We start from the raw sequence: 27,247 nt of genomic DNA on the forward strand, positions 1-27,247 counted from the left end.
TTGGGGTTGCAAAGAGTTGGACAGGACCAAGCAACTTTCCCTTTTGAGACTTCCCTGGCAGTCCAGTGGTTAAGACTGCGCTGCCAATGCAAGCAACACAGGTTTGATCCCTGCTTGGGTAACTAAGAGGCTTGTGTGGTACAACCAAAAAATTAAAAAAAAAAAAAAAAAACTTCACAAGGAAATTGTGCTGGACTGAAGAGTTGAGGGGAGTAGGTAGAGGAGATATAAGAATAAAAGCCTTGGCTTGGTGGGGTGGGAAACTGTTGCCTCCTCTTAGATGGCCTCCTCTGGCCACAGCATGAAGGTTGGGGGTGCGGGTTCTCTAGCAATGAGGAGGTTGCAGAGACTGGCGGTTCTGGAGGCAGGTGGAGCCCCTTCTCTGCTCCCTGGAGGTGTGCTGGCGAGGCAGTAGGGTGTTACAAACTGACCTAAGCTGATCGGGTCTAACTCTAAGTTCTTTATCCTTGGTAATGAACTTCTACCAGACAAGTCTGAGTGATGAGGACTTGTCTGCCCCACATCCTCACTCCTGGGATATAAAGGAAGCAAGTTTTGACTAAAATCTGCCACACACATTTGTTAATCTTCACTGGCAGGCAGGCACAGAACAGCTCCTATGACCTGTGTATGTTCTTTGAGGTCTCTGCCCTTTTGGAGGCTCTGACTGCAGGTTTAATTTCTAAAGTTTGGCAATCTCGGGGCCAAAATAAAGACAGTTTGAGAAACACATAAAAATGGGCAACATGGTTTAGACATTTGAGTTCTGATTTCTACCTGCTATGCAGTATCAGATCTGTTTTTCTTTTCCTTCTTCCAAATCCTTTCCACCAGGTCCACCCTCAGGACAAGGATTTATTAAGTACCTGCTGCAGCCCAGGCATGAGACTAAGGGCTTCAAGAAGCAGAGAAGAAAAAAACATAGACCTTGCCCAGTAGGACTTAATTATTAAAAAAAAAAAAAATTGGTGGGGGGGATATAGTTGACTTACAATGCTGTGTTAGTTTCAGGTGTACAGCCAAGTGAGCCGTTTATACATATACAGATATCTGCTAATCCTTATATAGTAATGATTGTTTCCTGGACACTGTTGTCCCTCATCCCTCAAACAACTCTATGCGGTCAACACTATTATTATCATCTGTGTTTGACAGATGAGGAAGCTGAGGTACAACCAAAGTCACACAAACTATATAGTAAGAGGTAGAGTTTTGAATCGGAGCAGCCAGGCTCTCAAATTCCTACTCTTCACCACACACCATATTATAAACATAATAGATGCATGAAGTACCACAGGAGCACACAAAAAAAAGAGGCCCTCTCAGCTCAGGATTTGAGGAGGGGTAAGGAGAGAGACGTCTCCTGAATGAGATGACACTGTGCAGCATTGGAGAGCATCGAATAAATGTCAGCTGGGAACAGAAGGCAGGGATGAAGCCCCATGTGGTATGTGGGGGAACCATAAACAGCTTAGCATCGCTGGAGTATAAAGTGCAAGGGGGAAGGTGGGAGGTAGTTTGCTCCACAAATGCTGATCGGGCCCTTTCTTTATGCAGGCACTTTGTTTGGTGCTGGGGGGTATAGCAGGGAGGTTAGAGCTTCTAAGGAACTTGAACTTGAGCTTTCCTTCCTTGGACTTCCCTGGTGACTCAGTGATAAAGAATGCACCTACCAATGCAGGGGACTCATGTTCGATCCCTGGTCCAGAAAGATTCCACATACCTCAGAGAAATTAAGCTTGTGCCACAGCTACTGACCCCACGAGCCCTAGAGCCCATGCTTCACAACGAGAGAAACCCCTGCAATGAGAAGCCCCGCAACTGGAGAGGAGCCTCTGCTCGCCGCAACTAGAGTAAGCCAGTGCATAGCATCGAAGACCCAGCACAGCCCAAAACACAAAAATACTTTGTCTCCTTCCTCACTAAAATAACTTTTTGAAATTATCCCTGTGCAACGCACTCAACAAACTAGAAATAGAACTTCCTCAACCTGATAAAGGCTGAGGAAAAAACCCACAGCTATCAGCATATTTAATGATGAAAGACTGAAAGCTTTCTCCCTAAGATCAGGAACAAGAAAAGGATGTCCACTCTCAGCATTGGTATTCAGTCACGTGCTGAAGGCTTTAGCTAGGGTCACTAGACAAGAAAATTACATAAAAGGCATACAAACTGGAAAGGAAATTGACAATTTAAAATAGTGTTACATCACAGTTTTGAATGCCATTCTGTGGAATTTAAATACAATAGCAATTTGATATCCATTGTCATACACTTTCGGAGAAGGCAATGGCACCCCACTCCAGTACTCTTGCCTGGAGAATCCCATGGATGGAGGAGCCTGGTGGGCTACAGTCCATGGGGTCGCTAAGAGTCGGACATGACTGAGCGACTTCCCTTTCACTTTTCACTTTCATGCATTGGAGGAGGAAATGGCCACCCACTCCAGTGTTCTTGCATGGAGAATCCCAGGGACAGGGGAGCCTGATGGGCTGCCGTCTATGGAGTCACACAGAGTGACTACTGCTGAAGTGACTTAGCAGCAGCAGTAGTCATACACTTTTATATGTAAAAAAATAAAATCATTTTGTTAATTATAAGACATTTTACATTACCTTCTTTTCTCCTTGAACTTGTATTTCTATTTCATTTTACTCTCACAGAAGTTCATCCTCAGGTAATACAATTTTATGCTTAAAAGCCTTGTTTTGGGACTTCCCTGGTGGTCCTGTGGCTAAGACTCCACGTTCCCAATGCAGGGCCGTGAGTTCAATCCCTGGTAAAGAAATTAGATCCCACATGCTGCAACTAAAAGTTTAAATGCCACAACCAAAAAGAAAAAAAGATCCTGGATGCCACAACAAAGATTAAAATGCCACAACCAAGACCTGGCAAAGTCAAATAAATTTTGAGAAAAAGTCTTGCTCATCCTGTCATCCCTCACCACATAAATGTGCATTAATATTGTAATTTAGTTTGCAAAGACATTTCTTAAGATCATGGTCCTCTAAAAACTCTCTTACCTATCATGAATATCACAGCATGATAAATCAAAATAACATACAGGATCATTTTGTGATAGATGAAATTTTGTTGCAAATATACATCAGTGCAAAGGTAGGTGATGTTTCTTAATGAGGCCTGCATTATTCTATTCATTTTTTTGGTAATGGGTGAGAAAACTTGGTCACATAAAATAAAAATTTTTTATATATGGGAATAGAAAGGGTTTGGCACAGCAATATAATTTAAAACATTTCCTTCCAGATGTGCCAAAAATAACATGGTAATCATCAAAATTTATATTCATGGCCATCAACAGACAATTCCAAGAGGTCCTTATTCAATTTTGTTGAAAGCAGGTAATTGGAAACCATCTGACTTGCAAAAAGATGTGTTATCCAGTCATTAAAGTTATTTACTGTCTCAATCCAAACGGCAGTATTTCAACGTATTCCTTCATTTGGACCCTTGAGAGGTTTATACACCCTCAGCCAGTGTACCTGAGCATTTTTTGGTGGAGGGAGAGGACTTTTTGTTTGATTGCCTCACTGCTCCTTGGAAGGACAGTGACTTTTGTTCACTGCTCTATCTCCAGGGCCTAAAAGAAAAGTGTCAGATACATAGTAGGTTCTCAGTAAATTATCTTCAGGAATGTTATGAAAAAAATATCTTTTCATATGGTTCATGGGCTTCTCACGGAAAGAGTACTGGAGCGGTTTGCCATTCCCTCCTCTAGTAATCATGTATGGACGTGAGAATTGGACCCTAAAGAAAGTTGAGCGCCGAAGACTTGGTGTTTTTGAATTGTGGTGTTGGAGAAGACTCTTGAGAGTCCCTTGAATAGCAAGGAGATCAAACCAGTTAATCCTAAAGGAAATCAAGCCTGAATATGCATTAGAAGGACTGATGCTGAAGCTGAAGTTTCAATACTTGGGCCACCTGATGCGAACCGCTGACTCACTGGAAAAGACCCTGATGCTGGGAAAGATTGAGGGTGGGAGAAGAGGGTGACAGAGGGCAAGATGGTCGGATGGCATCACTGATTCAATGGGCATGAGTTTGAGCAAGCTCTGGGAAAGTGTGAGGGACAGGGAAGCCTGGCGTGCTGCAGTCCATGGGGTCTCAAAGAGTTGGATGTGACTTGGTGACTGAACAACAACAACACCACGAAAGAATGTAAAAACCACGGTGTCTGGGCGTGTGTATGGTGGGCAGTGGTAGGGGGTAGGTGGGGACAGGGAGAAGAGGCAGGACACAGAGGCACTCGGTGTACTGATTTGCATTTTTCAATTTAAAGACATCAAGAAGCCACCTTTCCCCAAATGGAAGCAGCACTGAGTAAAGAGAAAGCCTCGGCAATTCAGTGGTTGGGACTTGGTGCCCTCATGTCAGAGGCCCGTATTTGATCCTTGGTGGGGGAACTAAGATCTTAAAAGCCAAATGATGCAACACCACCACCAAAAAAAAAACACCTCACCTTTGGTATCTCACTTGGGGTTGAATTTCAGCTTTGACATTGAATAGCTTTGACTTTGGGCAAACTCTTGGTCTTAGAGTCTTACCCTGGATAAAAAGAATAACTGTTCCGCTCAAGGAGAGGCATTGGAGGAAATGACAATTAAATATGATATTACCCGTCAAGTACCTGCCGCATTGCATGCACTCAGTCAACAGGCATCTGCCTTCATTTGGACTTGTTCTGAACCTTCACTGCTGCAGATGTTAAGCAATACAAGATGGTAGAGTTGAGGCTTCAGCTGGAGTCCAGGGCAGGGGGACTCCTGTGCTGTTTCCTCATCTAGGAAACAGGGGTCATAACAGCCCTGCCTCATGGGGTTGTTGTGCAGAATAATGTGCTAACTTTTGCAAAGTGCTTAGAACAGAACTTGACACACAATCAAGAGTTAATAAATGAGTGCAACCTGGGAGAGAAGGTGCACCTGATCATAGCAGAGTGGAAGAGTGGGGACCATCTGAGTTGCCCTGTCTTTATTTCTTTAATTTTGATATTTTATTTGGCCACACTGGGTCTTCGCTGTGGCATTTGGGATCTTTGATTTTAATTGTGGCACACCAACTCTTAGTTCGGCATGAGGGGATCTATTTCCATGATCAGGGATCAAACCCAGGCCCCCTGTGTTGAGAGTCCGGAGTCTTAGCCACTGAACCACCAAGCAAGTCCCTCCCACACACTGTTAATCAGAATGTTTCAGAGGCGGGTTCTATGGAGGAATGAACACCAGTGGGGTGAGTTTCAGTGAGTATAGCAGGTTAAGGGCACCATGTGTATCTGTGGCCACAAGAACAGCATACTTCCTTCAAGGCTCCCACCGCTCCAAAGCACTGCCTGCTATTGGTCACAATCTTATAATCAATGGGTAAAGTGGGGGAAATATGGAATAACTTCCAGTCCAGGTGTCAGAATCTCTTCAGCCATGAAAGAGGAAGCTGTAGTGAAAATGTGGGCCTGAGCTCCAAGAGATGCTTGCCTGTCAAAGAGAAAAAAATCAGTATAGGAGACACTTCTCAGCCACAGAGCAGTCCCAGAAGAGGAAATGTTGCCTTACAATAGGGATTAAGCCCTTCAAAGAATTCTTCAAGGAGAAACCAAAACTGTGCCACTGAAACTCCTCAGGTTGTTGAAATAAGCATTGAAATCGATAATAATTCATGTGTCACGCCAGGAATAAGACTTGCAAGAGGAGATTTCTGCTACTGGCATGCTCCACAGGATATGTTCTGCAGAAAGCTTGGTGAAGGGAATTTCCTGGTGTCCAGTGGTTAGGACTCGGTGCTCTCATGGCCAGGGCCTGGGGTCAGTCCTTGGTTGTGAACTAAGATCCCGCAATTCTCATGGCAAAAATAAATAAAAAGGTTTGGTGGTACTCAAAGTGGACTTCAAAAGAGAGAGGGGCACAATGGCATAAGCTCTGTACGTGATATTAACGTCATTTCCAGCAGCACTATAGAAAGTCACTCTGAGACAGAAGTTGCAGGATACTGTGGGCTGGGGTTTTCCCATGAAGACTTACTAACAGTTGAATCTCCTCTTTTCTAATAAAACACACACACACACACCTTTCTAGATTAATGCTTGAGAAATGTCCTTTTCCTGCAGGCTCAGGTTAAACCCCAAAATGGACTTTGAGTAAACAACACATTCCTGGAACTTCCCTGGTGGTCCAGTGACTAAGACTCTGGGCTCCCAATAGACCCCTGTTTGGGGAACTAGATCCCACATGCTGCAGCTGAGACCCAGTGCAGCCAGATAAACAAATAAATTAATTAAAAAAAAAACCCAGCATATTCCTGTGAGCCCATATTCAGCATTTTTTGATACATTTGCTCCATCCTTGGCTTCTACAGAAGATCAAGAGGATGAGCTTAGAGAGAGAAGGCAGCTTAGTATTGAAAAAGAAGTTGATCCCCTTCCCAATGCACAAATACATGCATTTTAAGACCTTTCACATGTTAATTTGTTATATAAATGGGACCCAAAGTCAGCTCCTGGAATGACTGAAATAAATCAGAACGATTCTGCAATTTCACAAGCTAATTGTGACTCAGAAGAGGATACAACCACCCAGTGTTTACAGACACGTAGGCAGAGGCAATGTCAGGTATTAGTGTCTGGAGACAGCCATGCCCATGTTTGCAGTCAGGGAGCTTGGGATAAACAGAGTTGATTACACCAATAAACAGGCTGATTATTTACACTGCTCTCATGCCTGATTAGCCTTCCCTGATGGCTCAGATGGTAAAGCATCTGCCTGCAATGCAGGAGACCCGGGTTCAATCCCTGGGTTGGGAAGATCCCCTGGAGAAGGAAATGGCGACCCACTCCAGTATTCTTGCCTGGAAAATCCTATGGATGGAGGAGCCTGGTAGGCCACAGTCCATAGGGTCACGAGGAGTTGGACACGACTGAGAGACTTCACTTCATGCCTGATTTGCTTTAGATTACAGGCAGTCCCTGTCACTAGTGAGTGATTGACCATTTCGAAGCAGAAGCTATTCCTGAAGAGAAACCGAAGGCCCATTTGTGCTCAGGGGCTCAATGAAGAGTTCTCTTCTCTGTGAACCTCCATCGTGACAACAGATCCCTGCCTGCTTGAATTGAACAGTGGAATCCCAACTTTAGTTTTAACGCTCACGACCCTTACACGATTCACTGTAACAGGACTTTTGATGAAGATCCCAGTTCTTGCATGGTTTTTGAACCGTTGCTTACTATATCAGCAAACAGGACATTTTCTTTAAGGCTGCAATGTATCTGCTGTGCAGTCATCTGCAGGTGCCCCACAAATCGTGGAACTGATGGGCTCCCTTTACTTGCCCTCAGTGTTACAGGGTTTTTATTTACTTATTTATTTATATTTATTTGGCTGAGCCAGGTCTTAGTTGCAGCATGTGGGATCTTCAGTCTTCGTTGTGGCATGTAGGATCTTTAGTTGTGGCGTGTGGGAATCTAGTTTCCTGACCAGGTGTTCTGTATTAGGAGTGCGGAATCTTAGCCAGTGGACCACCAGGAAAGTCCCCTACAGGGTTTTTTTTTTAAGTGTTATTATAAACAAAGAGTTTGCTGGCTAGAATGAGAAACAGTCAAGGCCAAGTAAACTCTCTCATCCACAAGTGAAGTGAAGTCAAGTCGCTCAGTCGTGTCTGACTCTTTGCGACCCCATGGACTGTAGCCTACCAGGCTCCTCCGTCCATGGAATTTCCAGGCAAGAGTACTGGAGTGGGTCGCCATTTCCTTCTCCAGGGGATCTTCCCAACCCAGGGATCAAACCCGGGTCTCCCGCACTACAGGCAGATGCTTTACCGTCTTAGCCACCAGGGAAGCATTACTTAGATCTACTTTTACAAGCATCAAACAGTACAGCTATGCAAGCACACATATCCGTGTTAGGCTTCTTTTGTACAGTAAAAGAGCTTAGTGTTAGTACCTGTTGGACATGATTGGCTGTTACTTAGATAAACGTGGTGCCTATGGAGACGACAGAGGATAGAGCTACAGGTGTTCAGGAAGGCTTTACTAACATTTAGCTGATTTAGTTAACAGTCAGTTTTTAATAGGCTTCCCAGGTGGCACTAGTAGTAAAGAACCTGCCTGCCAATGCAGGAGACTCAAGAGACCTGGGATCAATCCCTGGGTCAGGAAGATCCTCTGGAGGAGGGCATGGCAACCTCCTCCAGTATTCTTGCCTGGGGAATCCCATGGACAGAGGAACCTGGCGGGCTATATAGTCCATAGGGTCACAAAGAGTTGAACACAACTGAAGCAATTTAGCACCCATGCATGCAAGTTTTTAATGGCTGCTCTTGGGCATTTGCTATGAAGAATCCCATTCTTACTGAAGAACAAATTATTAACACTGGATGAATATTACAACAGTGTGACTAATGTTTGAAATTTTTCTAAGAATCTTTCTATAAACTTTCAAAAGTAGCAATGTTTGTAGTTACTATAAATCAAGCTTTGGAAGCCCCCCAAAATAAAGACTGCTTTCCTTTTAGGAAAAAAAATGCTAATTTCTGGCACAAGGGCATAGTGCATTTAAGTGTTGCTGTGGTTAATACTCAGTCTCCTAGTCGCTTTCATAAAAGTTACTGTTAAGTAAACCAGATTTCTGTCAACTCCGTAGAGTTTCCTTAAATTTATGACATTGAATAAAGGACACTGGAAACAAACTTGTGGGCCTGGAGCTGCCTAGAGGGCTGAGGCCAGGTGGGAGCATCCGGCAGAGTTCCAGGTTGTTCATCTTAGTCCTTGAGAACAAGAAATGCATGCTGGGATGAGGGCATTTTAGATTTAATCAGAGCACCCACGAATTTGGTAAAGTTTTAGAGTTCTATAACTTTGGGAGTTCTAAACTACCGCACAATTGCACTCATCTCACATGCTAGTAAAGTAATGCTCAAAATTCTCCAAGCCAGGCTTCAGCAATATGTGAACCGTGAACTTCCTGATGTTGAAGCTGGTTTTAGAAAAGGCAGAGGAACCAGAGATCAAATTGCCAACATCCACTGGATCATGGAAAAAGCAAGAGAGTTCCAGAAAAACATCTATTTCTGCTTTATTGACTATGCCAAAGCCTTTGACTGTGTGGATCACAATAAACTGTGGAAAATCCTGAAAGAGATGGGAATACCAGACGACCTGATCTGCATCTTGAGAAATTTGTATGCAGGTCAGGAAGCAACAATTAGAACTGGACATGGAACAACAGACTGGTTCCAAATAGGAAAAGGAGTTCGTCAAGGCTGTATATTGTCACCCTGCTTATTTAACTTATATGCAGAGTACATCATGAGAAACGCTGGGCTGGAAGAAGCACAAGCTGGAATCAAGATTTCCGGGAGAAATATCAATAACCTCAGATATGCAGATGACACCACCCTTATGGCAGAAAGTGAAGAGGAACTAAACAGACTCTTGATGAAAGTGAAAGAGGAGAGTGAAAAAGTTTGCTTAAAGCTCAACATTCAGAAAATGAAGATCATGGCATCCGGTCCCATCACTTCATGGGAAATAGATGGGGAAACAGTGGAAACAGTGTCAGACTTTATTTTGGGGGCTCTAAAATCACTGCAGATGGTGACTGCAGCCATGAAACTAAAAGACGCTTACTCCTTGGAAGGAAAGTTATGACCAACCTAGACAGCATATTCAAAAGCAGAGACATTACTTTGCCAACAAAGGTTCATCTAGTCAAGGCTATGGTTTTTCCTGTGGTCATGTATGGATGTGAGAGTTGGACTGTGAAGAAGGCTGAGTGCCGAAGAATTGATGCTTTTGAACTGTGGTGTTGGAGAAGACTCTTGAGAGTCCCTTGGACTGCAAGGAGATCCCACCAGTCCATTCTGAAGGAGATCAGCCCTGGGATTTCTTTGGAAGGAATGATGCTAAAGCTGAAACTCCAGTACTTTGGCCACCTCATGCGAAGAGTTGACTCATTGGAAAAGACTCTGATGCTGGGAGGGATTGGGGGCAGGAGGAGAAGGGGACGACAGAGGATGAGATGGCTGGATGGCATCGCTGACTTGATGGACGTGAGTCTGGGTGAACTCCGGGAGTTGGTAATGGACAGGGAGGCCTGGCGTGCTGCAATTCATGGGGTCGCAAAGAGTCGGACACGACTGAGCGACTGAACTGAACTTTGGGAGGGAAGAATCCCTTTATTATACGACAACTCTGTGCTTTCTAGTAAAGCAAGAGAAACACTCCAGAACGTTCACAGGATTTATCGCTAGGGAATGAAAGTACAGATTTCTTTCCCTCAGTTCAGTTCAGTTCAGTGACTCAGTCATGTCCGACTCTTTGCGACACCACAGACTGCAGCACTCCAGGCCTTCCTGTCCATCACCAACTCCTGGAGTTTACTCAAACTCATGTCCATTGAGTTGGTGATGCCATCCAGCCATCTCATCCTCTGTTGTCCCCTTCTCCTCCCGCCTTCAACCTTTCCCCGCATCAGGGTCTTTTCCAATGAGTCAGCTCTTCGCATCAGGTGGCCAAAGTATTGGAGTTTCAGCTTCAGCATCAGTCCTTCCAATGAATATTCAGGACTGATTTCCTTTAGGATGGACTGGTTGGATCTCCTTGCAGTCCATGGGACTCTCAAGAGTCTTCTTCAGCACCACAGTTCAAAAGCACAGTTCAAAAAATCTTCCCCTCTACTCCCTGCTTTTCTGTATTTTATAGATGTTCATTAAAGAGTATTATTCTTACAATGAAAACTATTTTGAGGACTTCCCTGGAGGACCATTGTTTAGGATTCCACGTTTCCATCACTGGGGCCGGGGTTCATTCCCTGGGTGGGAATTAAGATCCTGCATGTTGTCTGATGCGGCCAGAAAAAAAACACAAAGAGCTATATTTCACAAAGAGTCGGACACAACTGAGTGACTTTCACTTTCACTTCAAAACTATATCCAAACGTCTCCATCAGCAGATTTTTAAGATAAGACAAAACTAATTCAAGCATGAGGTTCCTTTGATTTTGTTAAGTCCAATATTCAGAGCAGCATTCAGAGAGTTTTTAGAAAGACTGTCCCAATTTAGGGGAATAATTTAGCCCTATACAAATGATGCTCTAGTCTCACCTAACAATGCATCCAAGTCATACCTGAAGTGATCAAACTGTTTCCCAGAACAAAACTCAAGATTTTTCTTGGTGCCCACCCCAACCGGACACTTGCTCCACAGCAGATGTAGCGCCCCTGCTCATCCTTGGCCCATCGAGAACCTCGGGTTTATCCCACTTAGTCTCAACTGAGCCCGGCTCAGGTGTCATTTCTTTGCTTCTCTGACTCATTTTCTTTCTAACCCTTCCTGTCATCTATATTTCCATACTTCTCATTATCATCATCTTTTCATTTAGGAGGCATGGCACTCCCTCCCCACATGGCCTGTTTGTAAGCTTGGAGCTTCCTGAGGGGAGACATATTTTATTCATTCTTTTATCCTCATGCTTCTCATAGTGTGGTGGTTTAAAAATGGCCATAAATTATTTCCCCTACAAGAAGTGGAGTATATGGGACTTCCCTGGCAGTCCAGTGGTTAAGATTTTGCCTTCCAATGAAGGAGATGTGGATTTGATCCCTGGTTGGGGAGCTAGGATCCCACATGCCTTTCAGCCAAAAAACCAAAACATAAAACAGAAGTGATATTGTAATAAAGACTTGTTAAAAAATTAGTAGAGGTTATTTGCTCTCACACTGAATTAAGGCTGGCCTTGTCACTTTACTTTGATTAGCAGAATGTGGTGGATGACACGCTGCCTTGAGCCACCGTGTGAAGTCCAGGTACCCTTCTGGAGAAATCTTGCAGAGAAAAAGATCACCGCCTGGCCAGTTTCCAGTTCTTCCCTCCATCTCAGCAGAGACCCCACGACTTGTGAGCAAAGCCATCTTCAATTCTAGTCCCCGGCGGATCTCTAGATGACTACAGCCTCATGAATGGGCCCAGGTAAACCCAGCCCAGATTGAGGATTGTGAGCAAATATATGACTATTGTTTAAGCCACTAAATTTTGGGTCCGTTGTTACACAGTAATAGATTATGGAAACATGGAGTATTTGGGATACAGTGAGTCTTCCAATAAGTATGTGTTTAATTAAATTTAATTGTAGGAGCCTGGATGGGTAAAATTAGTTTAGATGACCCTCAAGGTCCTTTTTAGCACTGAGATTCTATGATCTCAAGATTATTATGCCATCATGGATTATGGATTTTGCCATTACTTTCTGTATTTCTAGTGATAAATGAGCATTGAATATAGATGCAGTATAGTTAAGTCCTTGGGCATGTTAGTCCATTTGGGCTGTTATAACAAAATACAATAGAATGAGTGGCTTATAAATAACAGAAATTTATTTCTCACAGTTTTGGAGGCTGGGAAGTCCAAGATCAAAGTGCTGGCAGGTTAGGTGTCTGGTGGGAACCCACTTCCTAGCTCATGGATGGCTGTTTCCTTGCTGTGTTCTCATAGAGTGGGAGGAGGGATCTCTCTGAGGCCTCTTATATAAGGCCAGTAATCCCATTAATAATTATAAGGGTGACCTAATTACCTCCCAAAGGCCCCATCTCCTAATACCATTATCTTGGGGATTAGGATTTCAACATATGAATTTGGGACAACACATTTAGAACATAGCATTCCATCTCTGGCTCCCCAAACTTCATGACCTTCTCACATAGCAGCAACTCAAAAGTCTAAGTGCAAAGTCTCATCTAAATATCATCTAAATAAGATATGGGTAAGATCAAGTTACAATCCATTGGGCTTTGTGATGTTTAATGGATTTAAAGACAGCTACCTAGGGCCACCTATTTTGACCAATTTTTTTCCAAACCTACTTTTCTACAGTTCTATTAATTTCACTTAGTTTTTAATACGCATTAATATAAATCATACCCCTATAATCCATTTACTGTAGAACATAGCCACTTTGAGGTCTTTTTTTTTCAGTGAAAGTGAAAAAGTCACTCAGTCGTGTCCAACTCTTTGCAACCCCATGGACTATACAGTCTATGGAATTCTCCAGGCCAGAATACTGGTGTGGGTAGCCTTTCCCTTCTCCAGGGGATCTTCCCAACCCAGGGATCAAATTGGGGTCTCCTGCATTGCAGGCAGTTACTTTACCAACTAATCCATCAGGGATTTGTGCTAAAATAATTATACTTTCAGATCTGGCCTATACTAGTTTTTTGGGCTTTAGAATTTTTCTCCAATTTCCCATGAGAGATATAAAATCTGCAGTGATGACCATGCAATGAAAGTGAGCCAACCAATCCAAACCATGGCATTTTGTAAAGTTTGAAATGTCAGAATTTCAGGTGACCTGCATTTTGGAAGAACACTCAGCCTTTGAATTGTTGCTCACTTTATTCTTTCTTTAATGCTGAACTATTTACAATCAGTTGACCATTTTTATTCTTATTTTGGGTGGGGATGGATGCTATGGGTTTATAGAGAATGTTCTTTAAAGATAGACTGTAGTCCAAGCATCAGGTTGGTCATTCTGAGGTCATGCATGAAAGTCAATTTTTAGCTATGTTGCAGTTATAACAGAAAGAACCAAAGTCTAAACTCTACCAGTGTCAGAAGGCATTGGTTCTGTGTTGAAAGACCTTCCGCTGATGGAAATGTGGGCATGAAAGGGAGCTGGAATGAGAGGGCAGCCATTCATTCTGGGCTCTCCATGCACTTCCTAGTCTCCTGTTTTAAATGTGAAATGTTTTCTTGGTTTTGAAACGTTTCTGTGCCTGTTCCTGCCACAGTTCAATGTTCCTGACAGTTCATTCCTGGTCTGACCCAGTTTCTGGTTGAACCCTTGGGGCCATGGTAATCACCCTGAGGCTCCACCTGTGAGTGTCCCTGAGTGCCCAGCTTCTGTACTTACCCACGGTCACCACTCTTGGTCACCCGTCTGGTTCTGCTTTCCTAGCAGTCATTGGGCCCTGCTTTAAGTCTCTCTCTTGTCTATCCGATGCAAGGCCATATGCCATCACCATAGGAAGAGCTTCTGTGATAGAAGCTTTGAGAGGACCTCTTTGAGAGGACCTGCACCCAAGATAGGTACAGGTCCTCCTGATGTTATGCCCTCTGGGTTTCTGGTATTTTATCTTCAGGGTACTTATCACAATTTATAATTATTTTTGTCATCTATACTGCTTGTTTTGTGTCTTCAGCACTTGGGACCATGGTTGGCACATAGTAGGAGTTCAATAAATGTGCTGAGTAAACAGGAACAAACGAAGCTTGTGACTTGGGCTCCCACCTCTTTTAAGGTTGTCTATGATTGTATATGACCTTGGGCTAGTTACAAAACTTATGTCTCACTTTATACATGTGTCAGGTAGGGAGGGATATTACTATTTTACTTAGCCCACAGTTGGGGTGCTGTAGCAGATGCTTAATGTCTGCAGAATGAGTAAGTGCACCTGCTAGCTCTGTGATAAGAGACACACTTTAAAAAGTATTTCTTTCATCTAACAGGTGAGAGAAGTTGATTATCTAAGCAAGAGGAATCTTGTTTACTGAGTGGGAAATAAAATTCAGTATTCCATATGCCTTTGCCCAGGAGATTATATTTCTCTTCAGGTTGTACCTTAATACTAGACTTTTTTAATGGAGGAGGGGAAATTTTCTTTAATGAATTTGGACCAAACTAGTGACTTGATTGACTTTCCCCATTCCTAAGGAGTTTGTGTCTGTCACAGATTTTAACTGAATTTGGCCCACTGACAGTACAGATTCTAGATTGCCTGTATCTTAAAAACCTGTAAGAAAGAAGTAATGGTGAAGGTAATCTTGTTGTATAGAGCTAACATTCACATCAGGTGGTCCAGTTTATTGGCCTTCTGAAACTGTCAAGATCCTGACCTTGGAGTGATGGCAAAACTGCTTTCAGCTTAACAGTTCTTTGTACTACAGGCCTTCACAGGCTGGCCTGACTTAACCTGCCTATTTCCCCCAGTACAGTGGAGATAGTAGAGTGTCAGTCGCTCAGTCGTGTCCGATTCTCTGTCCATGGAATTTTCCAGGCAAGAATACTGGAGTGGATTGCCATTTCCTACTCCAAGGGATCTTCCCAACCCAGGGATTAGAACCTGAGTCTCCTGCATTGCAGGTGGATTCTTTCACATCTCAGCCACCAGGGAAGCCACAGTGGAGATAACTTACATATAAAGTACAGATGCTACGCAGTTTTTCTTTCTATTGCTCCTTTCTTCCCGTCTACCTACTTCTGGAATTTCTTCCCCCTGACATTTTCTTCAGCATATAGAATTCAGAGAAGAGAGAAGATGCAGGAAGGGTCAAGATATAACTAGAGTTATGTATTTTATTTGAGCCTCATCTCTTTGGAGGAAGGGGAACAGAGATGAGGGGAATAAGTTAGAGGTGGTCTGAAAAAAAATCTCAAGGGTGAGGGGTATGAAGAAGGAAGTCCTCAGTAGAACCTCTGGTGAAGATGAGATGAAGTGAGCCTGGATAAGGAATTCAGAGATAATTCTTGGTTGGTTAGCATTGTGATCTGGGAGTGCGATCCCAGTGCTGAGCACGGAAGGAGGCCAGCAGGTGGAGGAGTCACCAAGCAAGTACTGCTAGTTTGTAAGTAACCTGCATCTCCGGGCCAAGTGGCCCTGTTTGGGTGGGGAGGATTTGCCAAGGAAATGTGATGCCTTACTCCTAGATCTCCAAGGCATCCTCACTGGTGTCAGCCTTGGATGTATATGGTTTCACATTTTGATGTCTCCTGTCTACTGACTGTGTCCTAGCCTGAGTCTGAGTTGGGGATCTGGGAATTATAGCCCTAAACAGAGACCAGTACTTCTGCCTATTCGGCTTGGGACTGGCCTCTGGCTCAGGCTCGAGCTCTGTCTCTTGATCCAGCTCGGATTCAGGCTCCAGCTCTGACTCAGGCTCCACCTCACGATCCAGGTCTAGGTCCAGATCCAGCCCATGGTCTTTAGACATCTGTATCGTGGAATATAGATCCAAGTCTGATTCCTCCTCCATCTCTGGGTCTGGGAGTAAGGAGAAGCCTGGACTTTTACTTCTGGGGGCTTCTATAAGACTTCTGTTTGTTTTATGTCTTGATTCTTCTTTCTGAAATACACACAGTTAGATGGGTTAAAACTTCCCAAGTACATTTAATTTTTGAACAGTCAAGGAATTTCAGAATATAGTAGGACTTAATGTACCAGAAAGCACGGGTTCCTGGCAAAGTAGAAAATATTTCTGGCCTAAATTTGCTTTTCATCTTCTTGGCACTCTCTAGTTTCCCAGTTACTTACTATGCTTCAGGCTCCATTAATCCATAACCTCCAACTTCTCTAGTTTTTCTAAGCCAGCCTGGATTTCATGATCATCCAGTTAAACAACTGTGGTCTTGTCAGCATTCCCGAATGTCTTGTCTTCTTGATTTTACTTGTCTTTCCAACCCCCTAATGTATAGTATGTCCCCTACATACAAACCTTCAAGTTTCGAGCTTCCAAAGATGTGAACGCGCATCTGGTTCCAGCAAGGAACCAGAACCTCTGCCTGTCAATGTTAGGCGTGAGTGACATTGCAGCTTGCCCTCCATCTCCTATTGCTGACGATCCTTCAGCTCTACCATCTCCCACCTCTTTTCCCTGCCTCCAGTCAGTAACTCTTCTTACCTGTTCACTCGATGCCAGCCCCTGGATGCCAGCTGTTGTCCTGTACTATTGTACTTTGCAAGGTACTGTAAGACTTGAAATGTTTATTTTTTTGTGTTTGTTTTTATGTGTTATTTGTGTGGAAAGTATTATAAACCTATTACAGTACAGTACTATACAGCCAATTGTGTTACTTGGGTACCTAGGCTAGCTTTGTTGGACTTATGAACGCACTCTGGGAGCAGAACTCATTTGTATGTAGGGGACTTAGTATAATCCCTGGCACTGCGTGTAAGGCCCTTCATGACCTGGACCCTTGCCGTCTTCTTCAGCTTTGCATCTGTCCATAATCCCTACCTTTTGCTCTAGTCATAAATAGACTGACAGATCTTTACGTCTGGAAGTTTGTCAGTTTTATTATTCATCCCAAGGGTAGGGTAGGGGCATAGCTAAGGGAGATATTTAAAATAGGTGTTAACCAGTAAGGCACTGGCAGTAACCGAGCTTGCTGTGAAAGGATTCTCGAGGCCCCTTCTGGGTGGGGTAACCCTTCTGCGGTTGGGAAAGGATCCTGAATGACATGCAGATGTCATGGCAGTGTGGGAACCTGGGGACCAGGTTGACTGCTCTTTACCAATTGGTAAGGGAACCCTCCAGCATCTCACATTCTGGGACAGCCACACTCAAACCTGCCCTGCACACTGCTCATCTCTCTCTAATTAGACATTCCCCCTACCTCCCCCCAACTCCCGTTGCCTCACATCATCCAACCTTGTCTGTCTCTGAGAAGGTTTCCTGTATGACGGTCTCTGATTCGTCCACACTTAACTCGGAGGACTCTGGCAACTTCCTTGACAAAGCAAATAGCACAGCATCGTGGAGGGTGAGGAACAGCTGGGCCTTAGTGATGCCAGCGTCAAAGAAATCATTCTTCTCAAGAGACCTGACCACAAAAGCTACAAACCAAACCAGGAACATACACAGGGTCAGACACCTGGGGAGGAGAGGACCCAGGATTCAAAACGCAGCCCTCTGCCTGGGAGGAGGGATACTCACAGTGACACCCTGCAATGAGCACCAAGATGTTGGCGTTTTGGAAAGCGCTGAACATCTGTGGGGAGAGAGTAAAGCAGTGATAGAGGTCTTCACACTCAGGAGAGGACAGGGCCTTTGAATTCGCTGAATTTTCCAAACTCTTTGGTCATTCACTTGTCTGGGGTATATGTACCTCATACCCATTCAGCTCTGTAAACATCTGATGAGCAAACTGCTATAGGCCAGGAAATGCCAAAATGCCAGGAACACAGAAGAGAATCAGATGATCTCGTGCAGGGTGGGGAGTGAGAGGGAGGGTTGTCCGTGATCTGAAGTGGGGAAACAGTTCACATAAAGAGACAGTGTTCAAGTGAAGATGGTGCTAGGCTAGACATGGGCACAGGCGTGACAGGGACACACTGGATGGTCCTCACAAACAACCACAACTTGGTATTATTGCTTAGTGTTTGCACGTGACTCCCTTCTCTCTGGAGTGCACTGGACAGAGGTGGCAAGTTCTGGCCCAGAGATGGTCAAGCGACGCAGTTGGGAGTGGTATTCAGGGACCCTCAGGGTCATATTCAGAACTGCTCTGCAAACCTGTATTTGAATTTAATAAAACATCAGATACTTAACTTCAGATTAATAAACATCAAATACTGACCTCAAGTATATATTTCAGCCTATGCACACACACAAACACACACATACATACACACATTCATATGCTCTGGGACTATAAATCTTAATGTTCAACTCAAAACAAGTCACCACGAACCTTAATACTCTAAGACTCAACAGGTTCTAACCCTGGGGCCTAAGTTGAAGTGTCAAAAGAAACAAAATAGACAAGACTCTACTTCTTTCACTACCAGGAAGAAATAAGAAAGTCATTCTTGATCAAATGGTAAATCACAAAGTGATTTGGTAAAGAGCCACCATAGACAGACTCTAGATGACAAGCAGTGGGAGATTCAAATCTCATGAATGTAGCTGAGGAATTCCCTGGTGATCCAGTGATTAAGAATCTGCCTTGCAATGCAGGGGACATGGGTTTGATCCTTGGTTCAGGAAGATCCTACGTGCTGTGGGGCAACTAAGCCCATGTGCCCCAAGTACTGAACCCAAGCTCCGGAGCCTGTGAGCCGCAACTACTGAAGCCCATGCGCCTAGAGCCCATCCATGCTCTGCAACGAGAAAAGCCACTGCAATGGCTTTTAAGTTCCAGCACTGAAAGTTCTTTGCACTTGTTGCGGCCCTTGCACCTCAATAAAGAGTAGCCCCTACTCACCACAACTGAAGAAAGCTTACGCTCAGCAGTGAGGACTCAGTGCAGCCAAAAGTGAACAAATAAATAAAAGTTTTTTAAAAAAGGAGCTTGAATGGAGTAATTATCTCTAATAAGATCAACCACTGGGATTTTTCCTAAGGAGTTTTAGTTATCAATTATGAAGTAAACAAAGCGATGATTTCCTCCAACAAAGCAGTATAGAGCAAAACAAACAGCACAGAGTTAGGGAGGACAAAGAACGGCTGGGCCTTGGTGATGCTGCTGCTGCTGCTGCTGCTAAGTCGCTTCAGTCGTGTCCGACTCTGTGCAACTCCATACATGGCAGCCCACCAGGCTCCCCCGTCCCTGGGATTCTCCAGGCAAGAACACTGGAGTGGGTTGCCATTTCCTTCTCCAATGCATGAAAGTGAAAAGTGAAAGTGAAGTCCCTCAGTTGTGTCCGACTCTTAGTGACCCCAGCGACTGCAGCCTACCAGGCTCCTCCGTCCATGGGATTTTCCAGGCAAGAGTACTGGAGTGGGGTGCCATTGCCTTCTCCTTGGTGATGCTACCATCAAAGAAATCACTCCTCTCAAATGCCCTGACTAAAAAGCTACAAACCAAACCAGAAACAAACACAGGGTCAGACCTCTGGGGAGTAACTTGCAATTTTTTAAAGTGTGAGAGTGCACGGTGAGTCTCTGACAGCTGCAGAGTTAAGGTGCCTGACGAGACCTGGGGCAGAGAGTCATCAACATAGGCCAGGTGTGGAAGGGTCATGCCAAGGACCAGACCATATGGTGCCTCCACAAAAATGAAAGACGAGAGAGGGGGGGAGGAGAGGATGGCACAGCTACAGAACAGGGGGAAGAGTGATATCAAGTCAGAGGCTTTAAGTTCCAGCGCTGGACGGTCCCTTCCTGGCTGTGAGCCCAGGACTCTTAGGGGGAAATATAGCTTGTCTCTCAGGGCTGTTGTGAGAACTAAATGAAACAGTGTATATAAATGTGCTCAGCTCAGTCTGGCACGTAAGAGACATTCAATAATGTAAGGTCAATGAAATCTAAAGTTACAACTACAGTGTAACAGTGGGAGAAGAGAACACAGCCCAAATTTACTATAACCTCAAAAACGACAGAATGATCTCTCTTCTTTTCCAAGGCAAACCATTCAATATCACAGTAATCCAAGTCTAAGCTTCTTCAGTAACGCTGAAGAAGCTGAAGTTGAATGGTTCTATGAAGACCTACAAGACGTTTTAGAACTAACACCCAAAAAAGATGTCCTTTTCATTATAGGGGACTAGAATGCAAAAGTAGGAAGTCAAGAAACACCTGGAGTAACAGGCAAATTTGGCCTTGGAATACGGAATGAAGCAGGGCAAAGACTAATAGAGTTTTGCCAAGAAAATGCACTGGTCATAGCAAACACCCTCTTCCAACAACACAAGAGAAGACTCTACACATGGACATCACCAGATGGTCAACACTGAAATCAGATTGATTATATTCTTTGCAGCCAAAGATGGAGAAGCTCTACACAGTCAGCAAAAACAAGACCAGGAGTGGACTGTGGCTCACATCATGAACTCCTTACTGCCAAATTCAGACTTAAATTGAAGAAAGTAGGGAAAGCCACTAGACCATTCAGGTATGACCTAAATCAAATCCCTTATGATTATACAGTGGGAGTGAGAAATAGATTTAAGGGCCTAGATCTGATAGATAGAGTGCCTGATGAACTATGGACTGAGGTTCATGACATTGTACAGGAGACAGGGATCAGGACCATCCCCATGGAAAAGAAATGCAAAAAGCAAAATGGCTGTCTGGGGAAGCCTTACAAATAGCTGTGAAAAGAAGAGAAGCAAAAAGCAAAGGAGAAAAGGAAAGATATAAGCATCTGAATGCAGAGTTCCAAAGAATAGCAAGAAGAGATAAGAAAGCCTTCCTCAGTGATCAATGCAAAGAAATAGAGGAAAACAACAGAATGGGAAAGACTAGAGATCTCTTCAAGAAAATTAGAGATACCAAGGGAACATTTCATGCAAAGATGGGCTCGATAAAGGACAGAAATGGTATGGACCTAACAGAAGCAGAAGATATTAAGAAGAGATGGCAAGAATACACAGAAGAACTGTACAAAAAAGATCTTCATGACCCAGATAATCACGATGGTGTGATCACTGACCTAGAGCCAGACATCCTGGAATGTGAAGTCAAGTGGGCCTTAGAAAGCATCACTAAGAACAAAGCTAGTGGAGGTGATGGAATTCCAGTTGAGCTATTTCAAATCCTGAAAGATGATGCTGTGAAAGTGCTGCACTCGATATGCCAGCAAATTTGGAAAACTCAGCAGTGGCCACAGGACTGGAAAAGGTCAGTTTTCATTCCAATCCCAAAGAAAGGCAATGCCAAAGAATGCTCAAACTACCGCACAATTGCCCTCATCTCACACGCTAGTAAAGTAATGCTCAAAATTCTCCAAGCCAGGCTTCAGCAATACATGAACTGTGAACTTCCTGATGTTCAGGCTGGTTTTAGAAAAGGCAGAGGAACCAGAGATCAAATTGCCAACATCCACTGGATCATGGAAAAAGCAAGAGAGTTCCAGAAAAACATCTATTTCTGCTTTATTGACTATGCCAAAGCCTTTGACTGTGTGGATCACAATAAACTGTGGAAAATTCTGAAAGAGATGGGAATACCAGACCACCTGATCTGCCTCTTGAGAAATGTGTACGCAGGTCAGGAAGCAACAGTTAGAACTGGACATGGAACAACAGACTGGTTCCAAATAGGAAAAGGAGTCCGTCAAGGCTGTATATTGTCACCCTGCTTATTTAACTTATATGCAGAGTACATCATGAGAAACACTGGACTGGAAGAAACACAAGCTGGAATCAAGATTTCCAGGAGAAATATCAATAACCTCAGATATGCAGATGACACCACCCTTATGGCAGAAAGTGAAGAGGAACTCAAAAGCCTCTTGATGAAAGTGAAAGTGGAGAGTGAAAAAGTTTGCTTAAAGCTCAACATTCAGAAAATGAAGATCATGGCATCCGGTCCCATCACTTCATGGGAAATAGATGGGGAAACAGTGGAAACAGTGTCAGACTTTATTTTGGGGGCTCCAAAATCACTGCAGATTGTGACTACAGCCATGAAATTAAAAGATGCTTACTCCTTGGAAGGAAAATTATGACCAACCTAGATAGCATATTCAAAAGCAGAGACATTACTTTGCCAACAAAGGTCTGTCTAGTCAAGGCTATGGTTTTTCCAGTGGTCATGTATGGATGTGAGAGTTGGACTGTGAAGAAAACTGAGCGCCAAAGAATTGATGCTTTTGAACTGTTGTGTTGGAGAAGACTCTTGAGAGTCCCTTGGACTGCAAGGAGATCCAACCAGTCCATTCTGAAGGAGATCAGCCCTGGGATTTCTTTGGAAGGAATGATGCTAAAGCTGAAACTCCAGTACTTGGCTACCTCATGCAAAGAGTTGACTCATTGGAAAAGACTCTGATGCTGGGAGGGATTGGGGGCAAGAGGAGAAGGGGATGACAGAGGATGAGATGGCTGGATGGCATCACTGACTCAATGGTCGTGAGTCTGGGTGAACTCCGGGAGTTGGTGATGGACAGGGAGGCCTGGCGTGCTGCGATTCATGGGGTCGCAAAGAGTCGGACACGACTGAGCGGCTGAACTGAACTGAAAATGGGGCAGTCCCAAAGATAAGATATAATCAAGTATATCTGAGTCTACAAATGGAGTTGGGGGGGGGCGGTGGAAGGGAGAGGGTCTCATGGACGGGAAAACTCTTAATGTAAACCTCTTCTCAGCCTCTCATTTCATAGATGAGGAAACCAAGACCCAATACAATTTAATAAGTTACCTTGGGTCCAGTGGACAGGGGGTGGCAGTCAAGCCAGGATAGAGCACACATCCACAGACCACTTTCTGCTATGACAAGCTTCCTATTGCCTTAGACCAAAGAGGAGCTGGATTCACTTAAAACAGAATCATACTTGCTTGGGAATAAGAAATAGGATAAAATATTTATAAATATTTTGTTACATAGAATTTGAGCATAAAAGAAGGAAAGTCAGCTGAAGGAGCAGCTCTCAAAGAAAAAAAAAAAAGGTGGGTGCAGTCAGAGCTGGGAAGCGAGTGGATTCAGGATATGTGAAACTGAGCCAGCAGGAGCAATAGCGAGAGAGAAAGAAAAGAGAAAAGCTGCCTGAGAAAAAGATACTTATGAGATTTTAAAATTGGAATTTGATTGCTTTACAATGTTGCATTAGTTTCTGCTGTACAATGAAGTGAATCAGCTATATGTATAATACATCCCCTCTCTCTTGGACCTCCCTTCTACTCTCCCTGCACCCACCCTCTAGGTCATGACGGAGCACGGAGCTGAGCTCCCTGTGCTTTATTGGCAGGTTCCCACTAGCAGCTTCCCACAGCACTATTTTGTGCTTGCTGTGTGCTGTGCTTAGTTGTTCAGTTGTGTCTGACTCTTTGAGACCCCGTGGACTGTAGCCCACAGGCTCCTCTATCCATGGGGATCCTCCAGGCAAGAAGAGTGGGTGGCCATGCCCTTTTCCAGCGGATCTTCCCAACCCAGGGATCAAACCCAGGTATCCTACACTGCAGGTGGATTGTTCACCATCTGAGCAACCAGGAAAGCCCATTTTGTGCTTATGAGACATTAAACAATAAAAACAGTATGGTTGGTTGTGCCCCTAAACTGTCCGTATTTGTACAAGAACGAGAGAAATGAAAACTGTCTGAGAAACGAGACGGTGGGAGAGAAATCAGGACTCAGGGAACACTGCTTTTGAAGGAAAAATCTTTCCTGCCTTTTTCACCCAAAGAGGCAGGCAATGAAGAGGGAACCGGGGAAGATTCTTATGGGTCTGGACTTGGGTACTGGACTGGGCAACCTCACACTTGATGTGCCACTTCATCACAACTTCTTCAAACCTCCTGAGTACTTTTAGAGCAGCTGAATAGTAGAGAATTCTGTGTGAACTCTTTTCTGTAGCATTTGAACCTATTCCTTGAAATTTTTTGTAGCTAACTCCCAGGATGTGCCGGGAGTTGCTGGGCATGGCACAGATCGTTGTTTCAATGGTGTTAAGAGTTTTCTGATTTTTAGTCCTTGAGAAACAACATGCCATGCTTAGGGAACCAACCCTTGTTTAGTAAATCAGAGTTGCTTCATTTTCTTTTTATTCTGGTTGACCTTAAACTGTCTTTGGTATGCAAGTTTCTAGTGGCCTAGGAGTCACAGAGCGGCTGATCAGTGACTAACAGGACTCAGTCAGGGATCAGAGCTCTTGTGAACACCTCCTTAGTACTTACCTGTCTTAATACAACCAAAGCCCGTGCGTCCACAAGATGTACCATGGAGAAGTCCAAGATGATGGTGTGGATGCTGGGTAGAATAGTTGAAGTCGAGTAAGGCAGGAGTTTTGTAGCCCTGACCTGAGTATCAGAAGCCTCAGGGAGTGTGATCGTCATGCTCCTGGAGGGGTCATCAGAAAGCCAAACTTTCTCCACCTCCTCATAGTTTGGGTTTCTCTGAGATGAGGAAGATATTATGTACGGTACTTGGTCTTCAGACATAGTTTGGGCTGTGTTCATGCTCTCAAAACGTGAGCAGCGGACCAGGTTAATGAAGGAGGACTCTCGGCCCCGTTGAACTTCATATCGTTCTGTGTAAATAACCTGGGACAACAGAGTTAGGGGAGGACTATGATAAGACTCCAATAAGGCTGGAAGTATTTGCAACTATGCTGTTTCTATCTACTAATTCACTTCCCTTGCTCTTGGAAAACTCTTAGAAAACACAGACCACGCACTATACCTTTCTCCTTAGATATTTCATTGTCACTTCTAGCTTGTGACTAAAACCATATTGATCTTTCTCTTAATTGGAGGATAATTGCTTGACAATATTATATTGGCTTCTTCCATACAACAACGTGAATCAGCCACAAGTAGTATACACATCCCCTCCCTCTTGAATCTCCCTCCCTCAGTCCATCCCATCCCTCTAGGTTGTCAAACAGCACAGTGTTGAGCTCCCTGTGCTATCCAGCAGCTTCCCATTAGCCATCTGTTTACGCATGGGCTTTCCTGGTGGCTTAGTGGTAAAGAATCTTCCTGCCAAGCAGGAGATGCAAGTTCGATCCCTGGCTTGGGAAGATCCCCTGGAGAAGGGAATGGCTACCCACTCCGGTATTCTTGCCTGGGAAATCCCATGGACAGAGGAGCATGATGGGGACAATCTATGGGGTCACAAGATTCAGACATAAGCTACTAAACAACAATGTATATAAAGCCACATTCATCTTCCCTGATCCTCACCACTCACAGCATCCCCCTCCCCCCCCACCAACTTCCCCCACATGCATCAGCGACATTATCATTGTCCTAGTGATGCTAAGTCACTTCAGTCGTGTCCGACTCTGTGTGACCCGAGAGACGGCAGCCCACCAGGCTCCGCCGTCCCTGGGACTCTCCAGGCAAGAACACTGGAGTGGGTTGCCATTTCCTTCTCCAATGCATGAAAGTGAAAAGTGAAAGCGAAGTCACTCAGTCACGTCCGACTCTTAGTGACCCCATGGACTGCAGCCCACCAGGCTCCTCTGTCCATGGGATTTTCCAGGCAAGAGTACTGGAGTGGGGTGCCATTGCCTTCTCCGTGTCCTAGTGAGCCAGACTTTAAATCATCTTTGATTTATTCTTTTCCCTCATCCCTGGGTTCTAATTAGTCTCCAGCACCTACTATAACTTTGAAGTATTGGATTATAACTGCTTATGGAAAAGTTGAACAAACTTTTTGGCCAAGCCAGTATTTCTTCCATCAGTCCCTTTTCTCAACCCTCCTTCTTTTATCAGTGAAACTGTTGTCTGTCAAACTTCCTCAAGAAGACAAAAGTTCCTAAAGCATGGCTGTATTTACCTTCCACTCCAAACACGACTGAGCGACTTCACTTTCACTTTTCTCTTTCATGCATTGGAGGAGGAAATGGCAACCCACTCCAGTGTTCTTGCCTGGAGAATCCCAGGGACGGTGGGGCCTGGTGGGCTGCCATCTATGGGGTCGCACAGAGTCGGACACGACTGAAGTGCCTTAGCAGCAGCAGCAGCAGCCTCTTACCCTCCTAACGGGCCTTGGCGTTGCTTAAGGACAGAACCAAGCCTCAGGAATACAATGGTAATAAAGAGGTGAATGTTGACTCTGCGGTCATGGCAGCCAGATTCTACCTGGGGAGAGGGCACATGTCCATTTAAAGGATGAGTAAAAACCTATAAAGGAAATCTTAAAGGAAATCAACCCTGAATACTCATTGGAAGGACTGATGCTGAAGCTGAAGTTCCAATACTTTGGCCCACCTGATGCAAACAGCTGACTCATTGGGAAAAAATACCCTGATGCTTGGAAAGATTGAAGGCAGAAGGAAAAGAGGACAACAGAAGATGGGATGGTTGGATGGCATCACAAATGCAACGGACATGAACTTGGGCCAACTCCAGGAGATGGTGAGGAACATGGAAGCCTGATGTGCTGCAGTCCATGGGGTCTCGAAGAGTTGGACAGAACTTGGCGACTGAGCAAAAACAGCAACCTATACGGACAAGAACTGGAAGGCATGTGGGAAAATGAAGAATTTGTTTGCTACAGAAGTATACGTTGGGATGATGTTTCTTCAAGAAAAATCTGTTCTAATAATGCTGCTTGTGAAATAAACTTTAAAAATAGGGAAAAATGTAAAGATAACAATACATGATAGTATATATTGTATTGCTAAAAATGGTGTGGACAAGTGATAATATTACAGTTCAAAGAAGAGAGATGTTCCCCAAGTCTTGACAGTCACTGAGGCCAGGCCTTGTGGGGGACAGCTGACGGTGGGGTTCAGTGGTGGGGAGATTCAAGGTTCTCCAGGCAGAATAAACCTCTGAGGGACTTCCTGGGTGGTCCAGTGGCTAAGACTCCACTCTCCCAATGCAGGGGCCCTGGGTTCTAATCCTTGGTCAGGGAACTAGATCCCACTTGCTGCAACTAAGAGTTCGTGTGCTGCAATGAAGACCCAGTGCAGCCAAATAAATACATAAACATAAATACTAAAAAAGTAAACCTCCCAGAGCTTCCCCACTTCTCTCCATCTGCTCTACACTCTTTCAAGAGCTTTCACAATCCGCTCCCTCTGGGTCTGCCTGAACTTACTGCCCAGGCCAAGCCTCTTACTCTGATGTGCTTGTGATCAGTAGT

At 44.3% G+C, this 27,247-nt stretch overlaps 1 protein-coding gene across 9 annotated transcripts in view; it reads right to left on the minus strand.

The window, feature by feature from the left end:
* Nucleotides 1-15,335: 15,335 nt before the first annotated feature.
* Nucleotides 15,336-27,247, minus strand: part of SLC26A8 (solute carrier family 26 member 8) — a 91,076-nt gene continuing 79,164 nt past the window's right edge. For 7 of the 9 annotated variants that reach the window (XM_061397989.1, XM_061397990.1, XM_061397992.1 and 4 more), the window contains 4 exons: nt 24,328-24,693; nt 17,711-17,765; nt 17,426-17,610; nt 15,336-16,120 (listed from right to left, as the gene is read on the minus strand). In XM_061397989.1, the coding sequence (XP_061253973.1) occupies nt 15,701-16,120; nt 17,426-17,610; nt 17,711-17,765; nt 24,328-24,693 (1,026 nt within the window). In that variant the 3' untranslated portion in view covers nt 15,336-15,700. Of the gene's footprint in view, nt 16,121-17,415; nt 17,611-17,710; nt 17,766-24,327; nt 24,694-27,247 lie in introns of all 9 variants that reach the window. The other 2 variants (XM_061397995.1, XM_061397993.1) reach the window with 2 other exon arrangements.

Source organism: Bos javanicus, chromosome 23 (assembly GCF_032452875.1).
Source record: "Bos javanicus breed banteng chromosome 23, ARS-OSU_banteng_1.0, whole genome shotgun sequence".
Classification (NCBI taxonomy): Eukaryota; Metazoa; Chordata; class Mammalia; order Artiodactyla; family Bovidae; genus Bos; species Bos javanicus.